The sequence below is a fragment of the Gambusia affinis genome, linkage group LG16, assembly GCF_019740435.1.
Source record: "Gambusia affinis linkage group LG16, SWU_Gaff_1.0, whole genome shotgun sequence".
Taxonomy (NCBI): Eukaryota; Metazoa; Chordata; class Actinopteri; order Cyprinodontiformes; family Poeciliidae; genus Gambusia; species Gambusia affinis.
Window position 1 is genome coordinate 7,893,373 of NC_057883.1, and position 26,097 is coordinate 7,919,469.

At 38.5% G+C, this 26,097-nt stretch overlaps 1 protein-coding gene across 2 annotated transcripts in view; it reads right to left on the reverse strand.

The window, feature by feature from the left end:
• Nucleotides 1-22,954, reverse strand: part of mta1 (metastasis associated 1) — a 42,999-nt gene extending 20,045 nt beyond the window's left edge. For both annotated transcript variants that reach the window (XM_044142168.1, XM_044142167.1), the window contains exons 1-3: nt 22,803-22,954; nt 9,272-9,339; nt 6,662-6,755 (exon numbers count right to left, since the gene is read on the reverse strand). In XM_044142168.1, coding sequence (XP_043998103.1) covers nt 6,662-6,755; nt 9,272-9,339; nt 22,803-22,830 — 190 coding nt within the window. In that variant the 5' untranslated portion in view covers nt 22,831-22,954. The remainder of the gene's footprint in view (nt 1-6,661; nt 6,756-9,271; nt 9,340-22,802) is intronic.
• Between the last annotated feature and the right edge of the window lie 3,143 nt (nt 22,955-26,097).

The window sequence follows — 26,097 nt, forward strand, 5'->3', positions numbered from 1 at the left end:
TCCATCATCAGGCTGGCGTCATTTTTTTTTAAAGACAAATTTAAAAAAAGGCCAAAATAAATTAATTCCCTTTCTGCTGTTTGGCTCTAAAACTGAGCATTTCTACAGTACTATATCAGTTAACACACACTGCAATTTATCGCAAATGAAACAAAGGGGTTACCCATATCTTTAGCAGGAATTATCAAATGTACCCAAATTAATCAGAGGGCTGTTTAAGAACAATAAAACAATTAAAGTGACATCTAATCTAGCCAGTGGATACTGGTATAAATGATAGGCAGATAATACGGATATATAGGGACAAATTTCAAACTGAGACAGAGACAATTGCTCTTTTAATTCTCCATTTATCTCCAAACAGCTAAAGCAAAGGGAATATAAACCGAGCTGCATTAATCCCAGACAGCCAAGTTGAATCAAACAACCTGAGGAAAATCCTGTAAACAAGTAAAGTTAAGATTCTACTCTGCGGGACGTCTTCTCTTCTGAACACAACAGACCCATTTCAAACGAAAACGAGAGAAGACGCACCACATGCAACAATCATTCCCCACGAACGCAAACCTTGGATCTAGCGGCGCACAGAATGAGGCAACCACTTAACCAGCGGCAACCCTCAGAAAGATAAAGCGATGTAAATGTGTTGTAGAGACATTTTTAAAAATCAACCAAAAATACCACAACATGCACCAATTACTTTTTGTAGCTAGTTTCCAATTTTTTGCACTTGTAAAGCTCCAACACAAATTTTGCTTCTAGGAAATTATCTTTGAGAGCGAATTGGAAAGTGTCTTCACAGAATAAAATTATGGTTTCTAAGAAACAACCTACCTCAAGTTATAAAGTGGAAACAATCAGTCCAATTCTCTTATGAAAAAGTTATCATTATATGCATTTTGATTTAATATTGTGTTAAATTTGTAAGTTGTTTATTTACTTCTTACAGGACCCTTATGAAGCCTTTAAAACCACCGTGTATAAGAGAACAGTTTGTGTTACACAGCTCCGCAGAACAAAATTTCACAATTACTTCAAATAAAAGAAAGAGAGACCACTGGTGTAACTTTCAAAACTATAATAGTGAGCTGAATGTAATAAGTATTAAGCATGTATTCCCTGTAGAGTTACAGATCCTAGTGCTACCTGAGAGTTTTCCAAAAACAGTGCCAGCACTTCCAAATCCATGTTGCACAAAATTGTGAAGTATAAAACGGAGCAACTTTGCTGTAACACAATCAGCTTCCTGTTATCAGTTGATGTCTAACTCTCTTGGTTTTAGCAGCCTGGTTGAACAGATATAAAATACCGACTCCTATTTAAACAAGTCTTGCATCTTTCGGGCTTCCTGTGACTTCCTTTGTAAACTCTGATAGTGAAACGAGCTGCCAGAGTCTTCTTCACCAAGTAAGATCTTCCATGCTTTTCTCATGTATGCATCACTGACTGACTTCACACACACACACCTACACACAAGCAAAGATTATCAAGCAGTCCATTGGTTGTTTGGACCTTCCAGCTGGCGCCTCAGTGCGAGTCCTTGAGTGGCAACCTAACTTTGCAATGTACCCACACCACACTCTCTACAAATTGCCTCTCCGTCTCACCTGTCCCAACCAATTATCAATTATTGATGAATGGGTCGCCTTACTGGCCTGAGAGATGGAAGAGGAAGGTGAGGAAGAGAAGAGAGCGGGCCTGAGGGTGAGATGTTGATGCGAGGAGAGCACAAGGGACCTTTATTACCTTAATAAACTTCCTATACTCAATATGCGGAGTGTTGATGTGTCAACAGCTGATGTGCAGTGAAGACTTGCAATTCTTCATTATTATTGGTACTAAATACTAATAATAATAATAAAACAACAGAGAAAGAAAAGTTTAGCAATAGTAATCTGTTGATTTTAGGCATGAGTAAACAGTCTGAAATTTTTAAAATTTGATATTTTTATTTACCTATCCAAGTTTTCAGGTCATGCTAACTGAAAACACTCTTCAGAGTGGAAGTCATTAAGATAGTTAGCCAATCTTCCATATTGTTGACATGTTTAAACACATCCAAAGGAAGCATAACAAGTTCTAAGCTAAAAATCATTCCCTATAGAGCAGGGGTGTCAAACTCCAGGCCTCGAGGGCCGCTGTCCTGCAGTTTTTAGATGTGCCACAGGTACAAAACACCCGAATGAAATGGCTTAATTACCTCCTCCTTGTGTAGATCAATTCTCCAGAGCCTTGCTAATTACCTAATTATTCTATACAGGTGTGGTGCAGCAGAGGCACATCTAAACGTTGCAGGACACCGGCCCTTGAGGACTGGAGTTTGACACCCCTGCTATAGAGGCACAATTCATTTAGGCTGCTCAGGAGGAGAACTATAATTTTAAGAGAGCCATCCTTTTTGATCATTTGTCTTTTGATGCTTTTACAACTTTTAATGTTTCATACCAAAGTTTTACAGGCAGAAAAATGTGCCGTCTGCCCTTCATTGGAGAAGAGACCCAGAGCTGACTTCAGTAGATAACATGAAGGAGAAACTAGATCCATTAAAATAGCTCTATTGTCTTCTTTGAAGCTTTCATTCTCTGTCATTGAACACGATGAACTGGAAATGTTAGTCTTTTGGAAAACGTAGGGATGTACATTATTTAATACAGAATACACACAGAGATTGATGTCTACAGTTAGCAAAGCTGACCATGCTAGTTGCCCTAACTGTTAATGAACCTGTTTGAAATTACTGCTTCATATCAGAGTTTCTGACCATTTCAAATTCAAGACTTTTTAAGACAATTATGACTTTAATGGTTTTTTTTTAAATGGTCTCAACTGGCAATAAATTTGCTCTTATTCATGTCAGATGCAAAATAAAATAATTTCAAAAAACCTAGCTAGCTAGCTAGCCAGGGTATGTCAGCAGTGACTTACCGGTAGCCTCAACCATCTAGCCACATTTGCCTGACATAAAAGTTCTGCGAGAAATATGAATAAATAGTCATGTCAGATCAAAATTTATGATTTGTGTTTAACATATTTAAAGCCAAGTTACTTGGATTTAAGTCTTCATTTTAGATGCATGAATTTAAGACTTCTTAAGAATGCACCCTGCATATAATGATGCATTTGGTTTGAAAAGGTAAAACCCTACAGTGGTAGCTCTCTCACATGCACACAGCATGACATGGATAGTTATTAAACAGGATCGGCTAACATCAGGATTGGCAGTTTGAAACTTTACAAAAACAGAGCTGAAAAATCAGCCACAAAATCCTGATTAGTGCATCTCTAATAGTAGCCAATTGTTGACTGTATACAAATGTGCCGCTTCAAGCTATGGGGTGGCTCAGGAAATTGAGAAATACAAGCATACTCCGTCTCAGACTAAACATGTCACCAAGTCAAAAGTTCAAATTCAAGACAAAAAAAAAAAAATACAAGCTTGTAAAATACAATCAAAATGCCACCATAGGTCAAAAAGAAGTGAAAGACTTACCAGATATCTGCACAGTTCTCGGTTTGCTACGTAAAAGATGACTTCCAGAAAACCTTTTCAATACTCAACCTTTTCGTCACTCTAGTGCATTGTGATTTTTTTCCCCCAATCCACAGCAGATTCCAAACAAGAACAAAACCAGCACAGCTGGAAAACAGGATGAGTCTTTATACTGTTTGCATTAGCTTTACCATTGCACCTATTAAGAGTTTGGTTTAAAAAAAATTTTTTGAAAACACCTCCAAAAAACTAAGGTTGAGTCATGGCAAATTCATGCGTTTGAAAGGAGGAGCTTTAGAGCCAAAAAAAACAGAATTAGAAACAGTCGTCTTCCATTATGTTCAGTGGTGGGAGCAGAAAACACCTAATTACCAGAGCTACAAGTGAGGCAGCCGAAAAACATCTTCAGTCTTCAGTAATGATGCACATTTTAAATGAAAACAAAAGCAAAGCTGGGCTGGATAAACCTCGCTAGCTTCTCTAACTGCCATTACTTTTGTGAATCGCCTTACAAATAGCATTGAGACCACAGTTTATATAGGAAGAAGGCACCACCTTTAAAAAAAAGAAAAAAAAAGAAAGAAACTAAAGGTTGAGTCATGGCAAATTCATGTGTTTAAAAGGAGGAGCTTTGGAGCCAAAATGCCAAGTTATCCAGAGAGACCGTCCACTTTGGAGCCCTGCTTTACTCGTAGGGAGGGAATACAGCTCGAGTTAAAGGCCTCGCACAGAAGGAGCACTGCGAACCTCTGCAAGCAAAATATTTGATCAATGACTCATAGCAGACACCCAGATTTATATATACACAAGCCACGAAGAGCTGTTCTCCGCAGAGCCATGAGAAATGTTACATTAAAGTAGATTCAAGCCCTCCAGTGGCACCTAAAGGCAGCAGCTCCAGTCTATTATGCATGCACATGCATGTATCCGCAGACATGCACTCAGAGGATGAGATCGCAGCTACAGAAATGCAGATGGGATGTTAACCACACCCATGTGGTAGAGTCCAATTCTCGCCGTTTGTTTTTTTTTTTTTTAATTAGCAATGTTGAAATTGTCAAGGCAACCCATCAACAATCCAAATCTGGTCCAATCCACCAAGATCCTGCAGACTACTTCATTGTGCTTCTTATAAGTAAATTCATATTTCTAATCTGCACTTGTTCCAGACATTAATTACATACAAAAAACTCAATAAAAGTACCACTGAGTGGATTGCATCACAAGCCGACACTGGGTATTCCCACAAAAAAAAAAAAATCTGATTCTGCAATACATGTGCCCCCATGTCTCCTCTGTGGACGCTGTGGTTAAGACTTGTATTTATATAAACACGCTTCCAAAAAGGCCGGTCGGTCTCTTTATAGAGGCTCACACAAGCGCTTTCACGCCCTTCGAGCCAACACAGCCTGCCACACCCAGCCGGAGTCTACAAGTTGACTTGCAATCCTCCAGAGCGTGTGGATGACGGCACTACTTACTGAAAATGGTAGACTGAATTAAATGAAATTGTATTATCACATTTTTTGGGATTTTTTTTTTTTTCTCTTCTAGATTAATGCTAATCTAGAAGGTTTCACATCTGACTAAGGCTTTTTAAAAAATTATTATTATTTTCAAAGCATCTGGTCCTTAACACGCAAATTACTGGCTAAGATTGCAACAAATGCATGACATATTAAGTTGTAACAACATGTATTTAACAAAAGAACAAAGCAGTAATGTAAGGACAATTGACTAATGCTTTTGATTAAAGAGGAAAGTAGCTGGTAGTTAGAATTACATTTACTTTTATTATATATCTTTTTCTATAATAGGGACTGTGTGTGTGTTAAATCAAATTAGAAACAATTCATTAGAGCCGTTTTTAATGTTCAAAACTTGATTTGACAAGCTTTACGCCTGAAACAATACAGATCAATTGTGATGAATCGATTATTTCAATAAATGTCAGCTAATTTAGTAATATACTGATTGTTAAGTAGATAAATTTTAGTACCTAACCAATCAAAATATTCAACACACATCAAGAGATTACGACAGTATGTAGAGTTAAAATAGTGTTCTACGCAACACTCAGGCCTATGGCTTTTTAAGATCATTAAGACCATTATGGATCAAATTTAAAACCTATATCACAACAGAGATGCAGAAAAAAGAATGCAGGCGACTAAAACTGTAACATTTCTGGGGTCCTTTTGTGTCTCCTGGCAGCAGCTTTGTGCTCCTCTCATGGTACATGGCTCTCTAGCTAGCTAGCAAGCATTAGCAGCTTGTTATTGGTAGACTAAACTGCCTTGAGTTGCACAACGCAGTAAGTGAAGATGTCTCTGTACAGCTCAAACTTTTGCCTAATAGAGAAGTCCCTACATAGAACATATGAGATTAAATGGTCCTGCCACAACAAAGTTTAAGACTTGTGATGAACGTATTTAAGGCCAACTTATATTTTCTTTCAGGAATTTCAGTCATTTAATGCCTTAATTTAAGACATGAATTTAAAGCCTTTTTAAAAATACTTTTTAAGGATATGAAGCCACCTGGCCCTAAACTTGGTTGAAACTATGTTCTTTTTTTTTTCTCTGCTTATTTATCCTTTCAATTCCTTTCAGTTCAGCTGACCTCTTTGGCGATGACGCAACAGTCTGGAATGGCTGCTGCTTTTTAGCAACAGCCTTCTGCCACCTGCAGCCACAAATCTTTCTTTTGCACGTGCTCCAGTTGGATTTGCCACACAACTGAGCAGCATTCCCTTTTAGCTCATTTGTTCGCCAACCCGTCTCTCGGAGAAATATCCAATCACAGATAACACAGAGAGGCAACCTGGGGTAGCGATACTCTGAGTACAACTAGACTTGCTTTGGAGAACAGCACTCTGCAAGTGAAGAGCAGCACATTGAACACTTCCACACACACACACACACACCGAGGAGTCGTCACACTGCAAAACAAAAGAAGAAACAATTTTCTCCTCAAACAAGTCCGCAGTCTGGATCAGTGCAGTAAAAGCTCTTTTGATTTCAAGCTTGCACCATTTAATGTTAGGGCTTTTCACCTCCGCAGTGAGGAAAATAACAGAAAAGGTTTTCAGCAGAGGAAGCCATTTTTATTCCGGGGCTGGAAGTCTTTGATGCTCGATGCTTACTGGTTGGGTTTTGGTCAGTCACTTACTTGCATGTTTGTCTGCCAGAGCGATGAGTGTGCTGGAGATGTCCCTGCGCCGGTAAAAACACACCACTTTGGCCTCCACATTCCCATTGGCTGTCTGCAAAGCAGAGACAATCGACGTTACCAAGGCAACAAGTGGTGCCGCACAAAGAAAACCAACACACGTAAGAATGCACTACACAGACTAAATAAAAAAAAAATAAAAAATATATATATATATATATATAAATATATATTTTGAAATCAGTGCAAGACTTGTTGTTAATTTAGCTATTTCCCCTACAAACTTAATGAGACATTGAATAATTTGTCAAAAACAAAACGACTAAAAAATGGTTTCACGCTTAGAGGAGTTGAGGCTGAATTATGTTGAATTGAGAACTGAATAAAAAAAATTTAAAAAGTAGAAAAAAACAAATCATCATAAGCTTTTATTCTGCCAGCAAGGAGGACTGCACTGTTTCTTTGTTAGTAAAATAATTTCAATCTAACTTACAGGATCCTCCGAGTGAAACTCAATATAGTAAAAGATGATGAAACTTGATAACTGGTTCATGTGCAGCAGTAAAAAAAAAATTGCAAAAGACTAAACCTCAGTCTGCATCACAGACATTAGAAAGTAGAGATGTACTAAGAAATCAGCTGGCAACCAGAATTTACAAAAGCAAAAACAGACATTAAATGCGTGTCATCCAAGCAGAAAGTCCTCATTCATTACATTTAGATGAAAGACATTTTATAAAGAAATCTGTCTAAATAAAGATGAGTATTCAAGGTAGATGCAAATTATCTGTTATTTAAAAAAAGCAAAAAGCAGAAAATTGACAACATTGAAAGGTTTAGGCAGGATGTAAGCCATAATTATAATGTGATGAAGTGATTTCAAGATCTGTGAATGTTAATAAGACGTGATTTTAAAGCACTGGAAACTAAACCTTTTCTGTGATGACTATTTCAATTCTTTCACACGTGCTTCGTCATCAAAACGGGTTCATTTTCAACAATACTCTGAAAGTTTCTGTTGCTATTTTTAACGATTTTATCCCAAAACTTACTCAGGCCATCTTAACGTTTATGCAAGGAGAGAATGGATTCCTCCGGTTTAGTTCAGTGTTTTTGTGGAGCTGTTTTCCATGTGCACATCTACACTTCTTAAAACTCGATCTGAATCCGTAGCATGAGGAGACCGACAGCGACAGTCAGAAAAGAAGAAGGCCGATGCTGTGATCTGTGTCAATCACATTAAAACAACCTCCACATTTTGGAGCAGAGGCAAAGACCAGGAGATTGGCACCGGGTCTCTGACAAAAGAAGGAGGAGGACAAAAAGCAGGCTTGACTTGATGAGTGACAGCTCATCTGTCCCCTTTTAAAAGTGCCTTTATTATAATAAAACAGTTCGACTGCTTTCAATGCAAAATAGATGGAAGAATTTAAAACACACAGTGACTAAAGGTAGGATTTTAAATCCCAGGTTGCAATTTTTGGAACTATTAAAAATGAATAAATGTTAGCTCTGGCTAGTGATTATTGATAGCTGCTGTTTAATATTGATAGTGCCCTGTATTACTTAATAGGAGACAAGCCACAAAACCGTAAAGCTGTTTTAAGTGCCTTAAAACAATCATTTGTTCATATCTTTAGGCTAACAATCTTTAATGTATTTTTGTAATAACTTTGCAACAAGGAATGGATTTTACCTCTGAAATCTAAATTTAGCACTTTTCCTAATAACTGAAAATGATTTTAAAAATCTTGTAAGAATTAAATAAAGCATTAAGACCTCTAAATCCATCACAATAATAAAAAGGGTATCTGAAGGTTTCAGCAAGTCCAATCTAAGACGTTTTAATACCAGACTGAATAAAATTTAATATTGGGAAAAAAAGCAAACTATAAATATAGGGGATGACTGGGGAATCCTGCTGGATCATCTCGGCTGGCAACAGACGTGAGACAGTGGTAAAAACAAAAGTGGCCCAAGCAGCTGGTGCACTTACTCAAAACGGACACACAAAAAAAAAAGCTACCTAGAAACCTAGCTAGTAAGGATATATTAGCAACCAGCTGCTGGCGCCTCGAGTTACAAAAAAATAATAAGTTGTGGCCAGAATGTGTGTCAAGAGCAAAGTGGAGGAACTCCCAAACCAGGGCAGCCAGAACAGAATGATGTCATGCTGCGTTTGCAGCTCTGGGAGAGAGAACAACTTTCCCTTTACTCGTGGAGAACGTGTTGGTCTGTGCAGCTCTGTCAGGACTGGGAATGTCCAAAACATCATGGCCAATTATGTTGCTTTACATGTAATTAGAATAATCTGAGTTTCTCAAATCATCTATTTATTTCCAGTAACGCTCAAAGCGAAAGAGCGACTGTATTGGCTGCTGCATTTTCCTGTCTGTAAGTTTAGTTTAGTGGGAATGTACTATTCCTATACTTTAAGATGAACTGGTTTACAAAAAAAAAAAACATTTTTCTACAGGTTTTACTTAAGGAGCTGAAGGACAGATACAATGTTAGAAGATTTGGTGAGGAAGAAGCCTCAACAACCGATACACAGTGGTGGGATTAGTGCCACATTCAAGGGTGGAAATTCAACCTCCAACACCCACTCACCTTGTTCAGCTCCTCTATCCTCCTGATCAGAAGTGGGTTGCTGGATGAGTTCTCAAAATAAACATAATCTGCGGAACAAGAGGAAGAGAAAGAGGAGAAAGAAGAGAAAGAAACATGACAATCGGCATTTTAGAGTCACTCAGCAACATGGGGCGTCTCCATTCGGACACCGCGACTGCTTAATTAACAAGTGTGCATCAGACACGTCTACAAAATGTGAGTTAAACTTGATTAGGCTAATTTCATACACAGAAAGTCCCCATTGTAGTCGGGGAGGCCGACTGAATGAGACGCTGATGCGCTAATGCGCGTCTAAACAAAACAAATTTGGCGCTGCAAACCTTCAATTCAGCCTGCAAACCTTGAATTTCCTCAACCCTCATGCTCTCTTTGTCTTTTGCTCCATTCATTCTCCTTCTGTTTAGTGTTGTTTGCATGCGCAGTGGGTCTGGGCTTGTGTGGGTGTGATGAGAGCCTGTATAAGCTTTAACGTGTGTGCGCGTTCGTGTGTGTGGCTCCTGGCGCAGCTCCAGGCCCATTGGAGGCTTAGCTCTCACCAGGATGTCCCCACAGGCCCCGGTCTTGGTAGGGTGCCTGGTCTTAGCCCTGCATGTGTCTTGGCTGAGTGTTTTCAGATTATGCACAGCACTTGGTAAGTTGCCTGGTGCCGGAGCTCTGCCCCGTATGTATCGCATGCCATCCCTCAACACCCCCTAGTGCTTTGCTCTTGACCATCAGGGGCAGGGATCCTATGACTTTCCACCAGAAAACTCACAACAATTCTTGCTTTTTGTTTCCCACTCTGAAAATGCACCAACGCAGACTGGTTGAGGCACCGACCCACCATGCACTCGGGATGTGAATGACAGCCAAAACTATGCTTAATGTCCCTAAAAGCCAAGACGAAATAGAAAAGTCCCCACTTGTGGGGTATATTTTTGTGGCATTTTTTTTTTTTTTTTGGACAATAATTTCATTAATGTAACGATAGCTTGAGGGTAAACCAAACTTCACACAACTGAAATTACTACTTTTTTCTACACAACATAAACAATTTTAATGGCTACATGATTAGAGATTTAAACAACAATTTTAAACTTCAATGTTCCAACTTCATTTTGGTACATTAAATTGAGTAGTTTTGATTTTGGTTCAAATCCTGTTGATTAACGAGAACCGTCGTGTCGAGCTGTAACCAGATCTAGCTGGTGGCAGCATGAGACTTTTATGTGACTTGGCACCCTGTTGTAAGCACTGTAAGTCAACTTTATTTATACGGCAGATTTAATCAACTTCGCATCGCCCACAGCAATCTTTACATTTCTACAAGCATTGTAAAAACCAACAATAAATCACTAGGTGATGAGAATACTTTTTTTTTTCTTTTAATTAAGTCCAGCAGTCACAAATAAAAAAAAGCAACAAGATAAAAGATTTAAATTTAAAGTAGCACAAAAAAAAAAAAAAAGATTAGTAGCCAAAATATAATTTTGAGAAGATTAGCGGGTTGGAAATCCAATTTTAAATATTTAATATTTCTGACTTGAAGTCAGCAATTAGAGTAAGATATTAACAGACCTGGAGCAGCAACTATAACGTCTCCATCTACTTTCACCTAATATATGAACAACCACGGTCACTCATTGCATATAGCGTACCAATAATGTAGTAGTACCTTCATGCCTGCCACTAGAGTGCAGTTTTCATTTTATGTGCATGCAACTCTTGGCACTTTGTGACAAATATGCAAATGTGTAACCAGGAAGAGGGTGGGTCATATAGTATTTAAGTGTGGGAGTGGTCTAAAGTGATAGAAATGCAAGTCATATTTTAATGTTATAAGAAATTTTTAAGAATATTACAGAATTATTTAGGTTTCTTGATTAATAAAAATTATTTTGGACTCCTTGGTTTAGGATTTAGGTAAAAAAAAATTTAAAAAATAAAAAAATAAAAAAAATTACATTTTGGTTGGTCCAAAATACATAAATCTAAAATTTTAATGACGCTAATTGCTGAATATTTAATGATAAACTAAAAAAAAAGCTAAATATATATATATATATAAAATCCAAACCTGTCATAAGTTTTCCAAAAGAAACTAAGACAAAAAATATCTATGTTACCAAAATTAATTAAACGGTGGCAACAGAAATCTAACTGTACAATGCTCTAGGAAATGACCAATTTCCCTCTGTGAGCTTACCAATGCAGCAGCAGTAATTAAGAAGAAATGTAGAGTGCAGTTTCCTCTCAGGCACTTTTTTTCACTGCTGAGCAACACTGTAAGACGTTGGGGGATCCACACCAGGCCCGTCAGCCCTCACACTGTAACAGCTTGTTATCAGACTCCACTATCACTATGACATCTTCGTCACATTGCTGAATACCAAATAGGCCGACATGAAATCGAGCGCTGGAGACTTAAAAGATGATCATAAGATATTCGGGTAACTCAGTTTCAGACACCCAGATAAGACAGTAGACTGAAAAAAAAATCAAAACGCTTGGAATAAGAATGTAAATTGATACCTTGGAATCTAGATGTAAAATTGTTTTACAGTTAATTTACACTTAATATAACTGAGCTGTAAAAATAATAATTTCATCTGTTGATGGGCAAGCGGCAATAAGGTAGATCCCAACAATAAGGTATATCTACAGGAAAGTACATTCCTCCAATTTAACATGTTAGTGAAAGTTCATATTCTACCAACACAAAAAAAGCTAATCCAAAGCTTCCTAAATCCGACCGAAAGGTTAGAGTGCAACACCGATGACTTGGCCTGTCCCATTGCCGACGTCAAGGCCGAACCCATATCTGACTCCACATTGGAGTCTGCAATTACCATCCCAACTTCAGCGCCATCTGTGGTTTTTGATCTCTTAAAAACTAGCTTCACCAGAAGGAAATCCTACAGGAGTGTTTCCTCAGCAGCAGGGGTGATACAGCACTCTCCCCATGTCCTGCATTCACAGACACACTCTTCTGATGCTGTGATTGGCAGTCCTTCATGGAGTTATGAAGTCCCATGGAGTTATGAATTTGATGCTGATTTAGGGCTGAGCCACATAACAGTAGATATCTACACCAATAGACACAGATGTATGCTAAACAAGGTTGGTGGCATCAACTAACTCACTCACTCTTTGTTGAGTAAGCACCCCAACTACCTGTTGAGTAAGAACCCCAACATATTCAGGCATGCCTCACTCCTCGGAGGTCCGCTCGTACACAATGCGGACATTTGCACAATTTTACAACCGTGCACGCATGCGCGCCGACTTGTACAGTAAACTGCTAGGTAAGAAACAAGGATCACAAAGTTTTGTATGCGGCACCAAGCTGATAATGTATGTTGAGTCAACGCGACCCGTCACTGCAATGCACAGTGCGACTGCCACTTTCTGTGCAGGACCGGCAGCTGTGCGATGGGTGCCCTTGTGGAGGAGAAACAAGGCTTGGTGCCCAACTGGCTCATCAAACTTGCTTGTCTGATATCCATTCAGATTGTGGGAAATAACAGAATTTGTCAAGAAAAATTTTGGTAATCGGTACACTCGACTGTGAAATTTTATTTGTCCGCCAACAGTGTGCGCAGAGAGTGCACAGTACAGATTACACACAGTACGCCTGAGTAAGTGGGAGCAGTTTTGTGTTTTGCTGCTTTTTAAAAAAAATTGTAAAAAGCGTGAAAGTAGAAAGTAAGTACAAGAGCAAGTTGTAGATAAAAGTCACCCAGTTTAGCAGTATTTTGGACATTTAAAACAAAAAGCTAATCAATAATTACTGATATAAAAGTCTTATGTGTTTTTATAGCGACATCGCCCAGCCCCATGTTAACAGTAAATATTACTACTGAGGAACAAATCAAGGATAATGTAAGACATGTTTCTAAATCAGTCGTCATTACAACATTCAGATTTTCTGATACTGTAACAAAATCTAATCAAAAACCAGCCATAGAAAATTATAATGATGAATCTGCTTCTACAAATGAAATCATTTGAATAAGATTATTTTTTATAGGACCCAGCAATGATTTTGCACCTCTATTAAAGCTCTAAATCAAAGCGGCATTCTGAATGGGTGTTGTGACAAACTGCAGGGACCAGTTCTGCTGTTCATTAATTGGGAGCCAGAAAGTGCTGTGAACGTTTCAAACATGAAGCAAGACCACATTTTAAAGTTTTAATGTGATGAAGGGTGGGATTCGCTTCCATGCATCTTAAAGCGATGACAGCATGTCTCCACCTACATCTAAAGAAAAGGAGACTTTGACTGTCTTTGCTTTTCCTGGTTAAGGAAGAGTAAGTTACCAAGAATACACAACGACAGGGAGGAAATAGTTAACCGTCAAAGAGCAGGCTGTTTGAGAGTTTCCACCATGAGAGGAGTTGTAGCCTAGTAGAGAACAGCCTGGAGAGGAACTCAAAATGAGAGCAACAGAGAGAGAGAGTGAAAGAAAAAGAGAGAGAGGGCCTGTAGGCACTGAGCAGCGTCGTTCAGTCTCTCGGTTTCCCATGAGCCCTCCCGCCGCCTCACCCAGCGTGCAACCGCCCGACCATCCATCCCCCACTCTGAGCGGCAGCCAAACAGCAGGCTGCGGCGGCTGTGATGTCACGGTGCAGGCAAATTTCACGTGAGCCAATCAAGGCATTTTCCTGAGCCCCAAAAGAGAGCCTGTGGGGCTGATCCAAACCAGGACAGAGAGAGACTCTCAGACTCTGAAATGCATTTCAGGAGAACCGTGACGTACTAACCCGCACAGATTTTTAAAAAGTAGACAAATTAGAAAAGGACTGGTGAAAATGAAGGGAATATACACAATTACATCAAATTAATTATTGCACATAGAACAAGAGAGCGTAGAGGGAAGCATGAGGTATTCAGACTGAACTCTTAACCAAGAAACTACTAAATGTCTTTATTTTGTCTTGACCAGAACCTGGGTTGCTGAAATATGAACAGGAAGTGCTTCATGAAACCGTCACAAGCCCTCTTCAGATCAATTCATGAAAACTCTGTCACAATACCAGTGCAATACGGCATTGCATCTGTAAAGGACAGATCAGCCTGGGTTGGCTTTTAAATTTCAGAAACCAGGCATTCATGACTGGTCTATGAACTCTCCCTGCACACAATGCCCACACCTGGTGTAGAGTTTAGTGGTCGAGATGCTAAAGCTCACAGAGACCAAACACGACATTAAGTAAATGCAGGTTTAACATCCTGGAGGTCTAATTTAGATAGATTATGATTTTACCATTTGACAATCTGCTGAGACATTTACATAACTAACAAAACCCAAGTAGAGCTACTCCCACCACACTTTGTGCATGTTCAAATATCACCTCATCCAATGATTACGTAAGCAGGTAGTTAATAGCCTGCAATGGACTGGCGACCTGTTTACTGTGCACCTCTCCTCTTGCCTATTGGCTGCTAAAGATAGGTTCACCGCCCCCGTGACCCCAAATAGGATTAAACGGCTACAGAAAATGAAAGGATGGAACTTAACACAGTGGTCCTCAGTGTGAATTAATTGTGTTGCAATAGTATTTGCACCCTGTAAGCAACCCCCACCCCCATTTTTCAAAGTTATAATCACAAACTTTAATGTGTTTTGTTGGGATTTTTAGTAGTAGAGCGATATCAAGATTGCCAAAATTTTAACAGATTTCTTTGCAGAAATAACTATAGCTCAGTCATCTGAACATTTTTTCTTTAAACAACTCAACATATTCTAAATTCTTTTTGAATCTTGATTTTGAATGTTTCAATTAATGAAATTAATCTATTCCTCCATAACTGCGATTGTACAGTTAGGGTTTTTTGCCGCATGAGTGTGAACCTCCAACTCTATCTGAAGTCTTTTTTCCAACTTGGTATTCTTCCAGATATGACCTGTGTTTAGCATCATCCATCAAGTCTCACCAGCTTCCCTGAAGAATTAATCCCCACGCCATTAGTCTTACCTGACCAGCGCACCTTCCTATTTTGTTCTTGCTACTGTTCCATAAAGTCCAGAGTCCTGCAGTGGAGTATAATTTTTCTTCCACATCAAAATGATGCTCTACTTCCTGTTGGCCCATCACTTAAAATACGCTTAAGTTTCTAGCTGTAACATAATATGTGAAAAAAGTGAAAAGGGGCATAAAAGCTGGGGTGGTATCCATGCCTACTGCAACATCTGCCGACACGTGTTGATCGCCTGACTGAGATCCAGCAGTTCCTGCCAATGGCACTCCAATTAAAAGCTAGAACACAGCATGTGACTGGAAGGAGAGAACTCTGTGAAGAGATGATACCTGTTCAAGGACATGAAAACCTAATCAGTCGGCAAAAACAAACAAGGTTTGAATGTAAGAAATAAACGTGGCCCGTTCAAAGTTAAGCATCCCAAGGCAATAATGAAGACGGCCAAGAACAACGTACGAGAGGAGGCTGAGGAGCAGGAAGATCCGCCCACACTGGCATAGATGAGGGATGGAGGTTTCTATGGTAATAGCTGGAAATGTAACATTGTGAAGTCAAACTTACCTTTCTTCTATACTTGGATAGTAAAGCTCTCCCTGATTCACATAACGTCTTCATGGATATTTTTAGAGGTCAGTATTTGTGATTAAGCAAAGATTTATGTGAAACAGTAGAACTCATGCATCAGCCAGGCGTTCTGAACAACTGAAACATTTCTGCTTATTCTGAAGCAGACCACATTTGAAATATTTCTGCTCCTGCCAGCAGGAAGGGGGGGGAAAAAAACCTCAAAAACATTTAGCTCTTGGCTAACACTATTTATTGTTACAGACATGGGTGATGTTTGGTCTCTGAAATGCAGTGATGGTGACACGTTGTTGAGGGAATGTAATTGCTGTCATGCATCTGTTCAACTGGCTGTCCTGAACTTGGCAGGAAGGCTGCGAAGAAGCCTCCGACTTTCACTGTGAGAAGCGCACCCACCGGAGCTGCGGCCGAGACAATTGCCAGCGTGGGAAATTAACACCAGCTCTCAGCCAAGCAAACAATGAGCTCTATCAAAGTTTTTTCCACATAATTAGTTTGTGTATCGGTAAATAACTTCAAGCATCAAACGAATCGCACCAAGGCAAACATGGAGAGTTCCTCTGCAAATGCTAGATGAGCCCACTTGTAGCAGTTTTTGTTGCAATACAACTTGCTGAACACAGACTTATTTATTCACAGCAGATGTGCAATTGTCCCAAAATGATATCCCCGTGCCCGTACGATGGCTGAACATCTTGTGCGAGCACTAATCACCCCTTATGTCTATTCTGGCGGAGGCCTTGATTCCCACTAGAAGGAGCTGCGCTGCGTTCCAGCTGTGAAACATTTTGTTCTGTTCTAATAAAGGAGGTTCTCTCACACCAGAACAGTTTCACCAAGTACGAATATCAGCATGCTCAAGGTAAAAGTCAAGCTAAATCATGTTTTGTTTTAGAACTCGTTCACCATTTTCTCCCAAACCTCTGTTGTTAGTGTCGTATTAGGGAAGAACAGATCAATCAGTCAATTTCTCCTTGACTGGCAGGACAAATGCTGAAAATTTTAATCTTTTCCTGTTTAATAAATGCATAAAAAAGAAAATCCAATTTTTTTTTCAGCTTGTGAAACACATTCCTACAAAAACAAATAAATGCACTTTTATTGCAATTAGTAAAACTCTGGATTGGGACAAGGGATCCACAATGTCGATGTTCGTCATTTTTTTTAACATATCGGCATCGGTCTGAAAAATAAAACCAGGCTACATTTACAGACCAATATTTATTTCCATCTTGTTTTTTGTTTCTGAAGGGGCAGAGGAGGAAGTTACTCATGCAGTATTCGTTTGGTCATGTGACGGTGATGCAGAAAAAAATGTGGAGAGTTTAACTGAAAGGGTGAAGTTAGTGAGGTTGTCAGTTTTTTCAAAGCATTGAAAATCTTGTGAAATATGTTAATAAGTATCACTTATGAGCTGTAAAAACAATACTTATATAAAATATCGGCCCAAATTTTCATTTCGGTGCATCTCTTTTTGGGATGTGAGCTTTAATAATCCCTTCGTCTCTCCTAAGATCAATTCATTATGACTACCCAAGAAACTTGCAAACATTTTTTTCCTTCTGTGGTTAATTATTTTTACTAAGGTTCCAACAAGATTTTCAAATCACTTCCACAGTTTTCCAGACTCAGGATTTCTAAACCTTTTTAAATATTTTGTGAGTGAGCGATTGAACAAAATAGATAAACAGCCAAATGGATAAACAGATGAATGAGAATATCTTGGGATTAAAAGATATTCAAATATCTTGGAGTGGCAATAAGTGACAATAACAGTTGTGATATATGCACATTTTTCCCTTTTGCTCTCATTTGGGCTTCATCTCTTCTGGCATTTTGAACATCTGCTGCCCTGAGGCTCTGTCCAAATGGCTGAATAGTACATTAGAACAAAAACTGCAAGTTCCTAACATAAGCCAAAAATTATTGCACTCCAAACAGTCCTTTGGAATACAAGTAAACTTTTGTCGTCTTGCACAAAACTACCCCGACAGTTGATCAAGTAAAAAAAGACAAGTTTTAATTAAACTCCAATGAGATAACAAAAGCAGTGTAAAACGCTCTAGATTAATAACAGTCAGTGTGACACCCAAGTAGGAATAACTTTCCTACTGTAATTTAACCATAAACTCAAGAATCAAATGATCTTCTGTTCCACGCAAGGCTTTCAGAACACAATATCAGCTGTTTGTCACATGAGATGCTGCCTTCTCGTCAAATCGTTGGCGGCCCTTCTAACATTACCGCTCGCTCTCTCGTCAGATCATGTCACAAAGCTAGTAAATACGGTGCATCCTGTTGAAACAACAGTGAAATGGAACAGCTGCTTGTATTGATACGCAGCAAGAGGACAAGCTCAACTTTAGGCGCCGTTTGTTGGAGTTGTCGATTAAAGATTTTTTTATTATTTTTTTGCTAATTGAGCCAAAGTAATGTCCACACCTCGGGTGGGAAACTCTAAGGCCTACACTTGCTTTTGATCTCTCAACATGACTGATCCAAAGAGAAATCGCACCAACTTGGATTTGAGTCGTTTTTGTTTTTCAAGAGAAACCCCTAGCAGTTCCTATTGCTGACATGCTAAACTGGAAACATTCATGTTTGTAAGCATGACTTAATAAAGAGAGAGGAGAATACAGCAGGAAATATGAACTTGGTTTCTGTGGAAACCATTATTACCGAGCCTTGTGCTTCCTTGGTCAATCGCATTCATACGGGCATCATTTTCTGTTGAATCATTCTACATACTATAAATGCACAAAGTAAAAGATAGAGAAAAAAAAAAAACATAGATCACCTAATGTAAAAATCCCATCTATGCTTTCTGTCTCTAGCTGGATTTTGTCTGTTGCAGGAATCATTTCCATCCAGTTGAAAACTACCATGGCCACCTTCAACACCCCTGAGATGACGAGTCATTGGCTGTATGAGGTCATTGTTAGTCATCAACACTTTGAGCACCAACACTGGTGTTGCATGTGCCGGATGAGGAGAGTACGGCCAGCACGGTTAACAAACAAAGACATCAAGGCCTAAGAAGCCATCTTTTGTCCACTGCTCTTTGAAAAGGGAAGCCGCTGCCTTCCCAAGACGGGCCCTATTGTCCTGCAAAGTTATGGTTGTCTCTTCGAGGACCAGGCTTTGTTGGGACGCTAGGTTGAAATTATCTCTGAGAGAAAGTTTGTGATTTTGTTGTCTTTTTTTCTTTTCTAAAAGGTTGAAAAGTGACAATTTTTTGGGCTGAATAGGCAAAAACAAATTCACACAAAATTTTATAAATACACCGACATCGGATGTTTCCTGTATCTTGCAGCAAAACGCATTAAAATTAGAGGTTGAATAAATAATGTCCAGCACTAGGATATCGCTCTTTGTTATTTTGTTTGATAAGCTGTCATAATCGATGATATCAGCTGGCCTGAACAGGGATCAGGAGACATGATGAAATACAAATACTTCTGAAAATAATATGCAATGAAAATTGAAGATACATGAGATTTGAGCCTTCTATAGATTATTTATCCCCACGATTGCTGAAAATACTGCAATAAATAAATAAATAAATAAAATACATGCATTGGTACAAAAATGGAAGGAGAAAGATGTGAAATGTCAAAGTGCGAATAAAAATCGGTTTATTTTTGGCTTAAACAGAAATCCATCTAAATACTTCAGCCCTCTATAGCTATTTCAATATTTCTTATACAGACCAAACACGCAGTTAAGAGACGCACCAATCAGATTTTACTTTGCTTAATTGTTGTTGAATACTACTTTTTTAAAGGACTAGAACGCCCAAAAAAGAGAGAAAATATTCCTCCAGCTCCATGATAGAGGTAATAGCTGTATATTCTTAATCTCTGACATTTCATAAATTATTTTTTTTTAAATGAGTCAGAGTTCATGTTATTGGTTGATGTGTTTATAGGCCAAAACCAGAGGGTGTTTTTAGTTCAGATGCATTTTTTATTTTTTTTAAATAGAAGAATTTTTCAGTATTTGACCTGTCTGATTGATGAGACTCGAAGTGAAAACTGTGTAAAGACTTGCACATCTCTACTATTGTCTAAAATAAATAATTAACAGCCTGACACAGAAGAGTTCGGTCTTTTTTCGTTAATTACATTTAACTTGCCAACATGCAGCGCAGCAGCATGTGGGCCAAATCCCACAAGCTGAAAAGCATGCAGCAGACGGAGGAGGAAACCTGTAACAAAGCTGCAGTAGATAACTCGGAGACAGGAGATCTGAATTCAGGTTCCTTGGATCTGTGTACGAGGCTGGCAGCATCAAGACATGGACCAAACTAAGTAATATGTGGCCAGAGAAGTGTTAATTTTCAACCCTTCTTCTGACGTAGCAAGGCCTTGTTTAATTTTACACCGTTCGCTGCATGTGCCCGAGCCGAGCACAGAGTCCCCGCAGCCATCAAATGGAAACAGGCCTTAAACATTTAAGTTATCGTTTTCACTTCCACAATCCCTTCCCCTCATTTACACACAGCTGGAAACAGAACTGTACAATCGGTACAGGTCTATTCGTTGGGCACAGAGACGGATAAAACAATAAAAATAAGAAAGAATAAAGAACCTACTGTGTTCATAGACCAGCCCAGCAGCATGTCTTTCTGTAACGACTCTGGCCAAGAATTAGCTTTAAAGCTAATAACCTTGTTGGCTTTAATAACTTTAAAGCTAATTAGTAAAACTCAAACAATCTCACTTGTCATAAGATACTTTCAGTATCTTATAGATGTTCCTCATATATAAATCAATTTGCTTTTGTCAGTTTTTCTAACTATGAAACTGGCTGTAAATTATTTAGTCAAGAAAAAGTTAATCCTTTCAAAAAAAAATCAAGCTTGTGCCTCTGGTGACATCACGTAAGGCACAAGAACCCAATCAGACCTCTACAGGGCATCCATTTGTATGCGTTTCCTCTTTCTTGCAGTTTATTTAACCACATTGCTCCTTTAAGAGGTGGTCACTTCTATTATGAACGACTGCAACAAAAGGTTCAGAGTTTGTATCTCAAAACACAACATGGATTTCTGGAAACTATGCCAACAATAAACAAGGTTTCTGCTACTTTTTCTGTAGTTCTGGTAATTATTTTATAAAAACATCCCTATCTCAGCATGAATTACAAAAAGATAACTTCATTTTTTAACTACCATGAATAATAAGCAAGTTAGTGAAAAATTAAACATGTGTTTTCATGTATCTTAAACATTTAAATACCTCTAACTTCAAGACCATCTAACAATAAATGGAGAAAGCATTACAACAGATACTAAGAAACGTCTTTAACCAACCATATGAGTCCCTTTTTTTTTCCCAAAATTTTGCTAATTACACACAATAAAATGAGCTCAAGATGGAATAAAATAGTTTCGGGCGTGTAAGTGAGCGTATTAAAAAAAAAAAAAAGAGAGAGAAAATAAACATAAATGTGAGGCCAAGTATGAATAATTTTAACATTTTAAAAAAATTAAAAAATCATCCAAGGATAAAAAAAAAATGCTGATTGCCAGACAGGAATGGATTCCCCCCACCCCCATTTTCCCAAACATCTTCAGTTCCTATGATGTTTTCTCCAGTGATGCAGTCACCCCTTTATTTCCACCAAATATGTTTACCAGACAGGGGCTGAAAATGAGCAAAGTGTGCCAGTTGGCCAAAACGCGCATCCACCTGCAGTACAGACCAGACCGCACCATCATCGCCACGATTCAAGTCAATGCCAGAGGTGAACACGTTCAAAAGCTAATAGAAAATTTTTACCACAAAAATAACAGATTTGAACGAAATAAAATTTCAGAACATAGTAAATGTCATAGTCATCATTTCACCACCTTATCCGTCATGAACTGATGATCCTCGGTCAAATCCTGACTCACTCGCTTTAATGTACAGTTAAAGCCCTTGCAATTACATTTCAGATTCTACCAGAATCTGTCAAAAGTTGCTTCTAATCCTTAGTGTTGATTAATGCCAGCTGATCAGCTTGCTTCCTGTGCCTCTTCTGATGTCATCGACCCAAAAGCACACACGTTTCTGTGTGAAACATTAGAAACATTTGTATTTTCTGAAATCTCACAGTGAAAATCCATACTTCCTTACCCAGCTGTTTCTATAGTGTACATTTGTTGGAAAGGGGGAAAAGTTCACCACTGGAGAGTATCTTTAAATCACTCTGTGATCGTTTTTCTTCGTTTTAAACCTAGCAATCCAAAAATACTGTTATAATTAAACGGTGAAACAGCAATCAGAACTTCCTATTGGAGTATTTTTTACTGAACACCATCAGGATGTAGCAGAAAATGAGTGGGAGGGGGAATCAGGAATCTTAATTAGGTATTAGAAGCAATTGCCTGTATAAAAAAATTTAAAAAAAGACAGAGAGGTCACCCTAGTTGTAAGGATCCAGAAGGATGCTAGAAGATTCCCCCCCCGCCCTATGATTTCCATCGAAGTGTACCCTTCAACTTTTTTGTGTCCCTGTTCCCTTCACTTGCCTGAACTCCTGGATGCTTTGTCAGTCAAACGCGGTCCCTGGAGGTCAGTGAAGTGCTCATAATGCTACTTATAGGAGCGAGGACATGAAATAGTTGAACAAAGGCAAAACTTTTGGGATTTCTTAGACAAAAGCAACACTAACGATACTTTAGGTGTATCATTACATTCAAGTTGCCCGTGTTTATGCTGAGTTTCATTAAAGGAAGAGAAAATAAAGCAAAGGACGTGTGGACATTTTGAAGCAATTTTTAGTCCTCATCACCATCCTTCTCTTCACAGACTCACCATCATCTCTCAGTGAGCTATATAGCTTTAGGGAAATAAAAAACGAAGGGAATCAACGACGAACCACGCTCTGTATAACACACAAAACCGAGTCTGCGTTAACCATGGCGAGAGCGACTTTAAAAGATTACTGCTCTAAAATGTAATCCACCAGCCTTACCTCCAACCCGGTACATATTCGCTGCCATGACTGCCCCCGGTCCCTGGCTTCCTCTCCAGGTAGAGGGGTGGCTCTCTTCTCGCTCCCGCTGCCGCTGCTGTGTGTTGGAAAATGGAGGATTGATCAATACGAAACAGACTGGCAGTGAGCTCTTAAAGAGACAGTACACCTCTACGTAACTCCGACTCTGGCAGGGGGAGGAATGTAACAAAAGGCGCGTTTTTGACTGCAGGAACCTTTTGCAGGAACCATGGTAGTTTCTGGGGTCTTTGTTCATACCCACCCCATCCTCAATTTCCACTGCTTCTACTAGGCTAAGCACAGATTACCAGGTTGATATTTACCTCTTTAAAATGCACTGCAGGGGATCAGGGCTGGGGAGTACCTGATGTACTCTGAACTACCGAGTGGAGTTTTGTGGAGGGAGTGATAAGATTGTTTGAATTTTCTCAGCTCTGTGTTTCTGTTATCTCAATTAAAACCCGTGAAGAATGTATACATGGACCATCTGGAGTCAAACGTATGTATATGTCTCTTTTATCCTACATACCTTTTTTTTTAAAAAAAAAAAAAAAAAAAAAAGGTCTGCTTTGCTGTGCTTCTTTCAAAAATGAACTCTCTGAAGGAGCTACTACTGACATTAACTTTTTACTTTACTTGAAGTTAGTGACTAGATGAAGTCTGCTGGAAATCTATTCCTGTTTAAAGATGGATCTTGATTTGGGTTTGTGTTGTTGTTTTGTTTTTGTTTTTTGTTTTGTTTTTTGTGTGTAATTTATTTTTTAAGAAACTTCTATTGTACCCCGGGCATTTACTGTACCCCTCAATTTACAGTGATTTTAATGCTGTTTTTTAGTGTATCCACTGTGTTACAACCCAGGTTGTATTCCTGACAGTAACGCTCCCTTTTCTTACTTCAAAGCCAAAAGAACGTCTATTGTCAATTTTTTATTATTATTTGTTACACGTTTTTGTAAATGTTAAAGTGAATTTCCATGAGTAATAAATTGTGAAAGGTGCTACAGAAACATTAGTTATAGTTTAATTACTTAAAATCTGAACTTTTTTATTTTGGCACCCTCTTTACACTCTCAGTCCCACAAACTGACGATAATTGTGATTGACATGTTCGATTTAAAATCTGTTCTAGATACACGTTAACACAAGGTTTGGAGTAACTTTATATGGTTTTAAGTGAAGACTGTTATTGAACTACCCTTAAATTAAACTATATTAATCTGAATTTCATGTTTTTAATTACTTTCTGGTCTCAGCAGTTGCACTAGGAGATGGTCCATATGTGTAGATCTCTAAATTTGCATGAATGTTCAAAATTTAAATCTCTATTTATGATCAATGACAAGTGTTCCTTTGAACCAATGGAATTTAACAGATAACAGGCACGTTTTTATTTCACCTCTGAGTTTTATTACGCTTCCAGTAGCTATGCCAACGTAGCTTACATGAGCAGCGTGATTTTGGGTCACACCGTGGAATGGCACAAAACAAAAATCTTGGATAAATAAAGGTTCTGCATTACATGGTCAAAGCACACCAAAAGATCTCCTTATCTGCATAATTTAATACAATTTAAGTGCTTTTATTTTGAAAATATAGGCACAACATTGTGCTTGTGAACCTTTAATATTTGCATGCCACACCGCTGGTAATGCCAAAACCAACCATTTTGTCTTTATTTTGTTGTTTATTTTGTGCATCTCAAGTAATTTGATTTAAGGGATTGCACAAAAAATTCAAATATCACAAACTATGTTTTGACCAATTTGCAATTATGTGTCACTCATACAAAAATAAATTAAACCTGACTTGTGTGATAATTCAAATGATTTTGGATCATCTGAATTATGCTGTGATGTTGACCATTGCTGGTCTATCCCATGGGGTTTATATGCACAGGATTGGCACAAATATATCCATCGTTTAGGATTTTAAATTCTGGAGTTTATTTGTTACGTTCTCATTTGTTACAGAGCCACATGGACAACGTACAGTGAAATAACACAAAAACAGGACCTAAAATACTATTTCTAAAAAAAAATAGAATTCTAAAGCCCAATGAATAATAATAATAATAATAATAATAATAATAATAATAATAATAATAATAATAATAATAATAATAATAATAATAATAATAATAATAAATATACAATGAGAATGAAAAACAACATGATATTGTTAGAAATGGCAGGTGGCGTACATGTGGATGACCAGCGCAGTTAAGACAATCAGCTGCAATTGTGCATCTGGAATGCACAACACAATGTGCTCCATGGTAGTGCTTCATTTTTTCAGGGCCTTTTCAGATAGTACGACATGGCCTCGTTGAGGAACCTCAAACTATGAGAATATCAGGCCCTTCTGAGTCTCGGGGTGTTCGCTGTCTGAGTTCTACGACCTAAACAGACAGATACTAGGTTGAAAGGAATCTGTGATCATTTTGATGGCTGTACTTGGCAGCTCCTGTTGTTGATATCCTGCAGTGAAGGGAGATTTGATCTAATGTAGTGCACGCCTGCTTTGATCACGCTCCACAGGTCTTAACAGTCCTTTACAGCGCTGTAACCTTCCCAGTGATGGACAAAGTATTGCGAGCATCAACCCTGTAGATGGTTTTGAGGACCTTAAGACACTCTCCACAGTCGCCCTGAATTGGGAAAGGTACAATCCTGCCTTTGTGACCTGAGCATGTATTTGGGTGGAACAAGTGAGATCATCTCTAAACTAAACCTCAAGGAACTTGGTGTTGCTCAACATTTCCACCAGATGTGTCTCTGATATGGAGAAAAGAAGAAGAAGAAAGCTACCATTTCCTACCATAGTCCACAATCATTTCCGTGGTGTTGTCCACGTTCAGCTGAAGGTGGTTACCTTGGCACCATCTTGTCAAGACTTTTATCTCTTCTCCTAATTTTTGAAGCTAGTACTACGGTGTTGTGGGCATCTTACTTTATGGACTCTGAATTTTTCAAATCTCCTGATTTGCTGATTTATATTGTCTGCTATCCAATCACGCTGTCTTTGTGTACTTTGCTTTGTTCATATCGATCATAGGAGAGTTTATATCTTCAAGAATGTAGATGATGATGATGATGTCATCATGGTCACGTCAACATACCAAAACAAGCATAGAACTGGAAATACAAATACATTCTGTACAGAATAGAATGGGATGGAATAGATTTATTCTTTATTTTTGCCTCAACAGGAATATTTAGGTGTGACCGCAGCAAGTTAAACTTAAATGGAAACATCCATATTCAAACTATGGTAA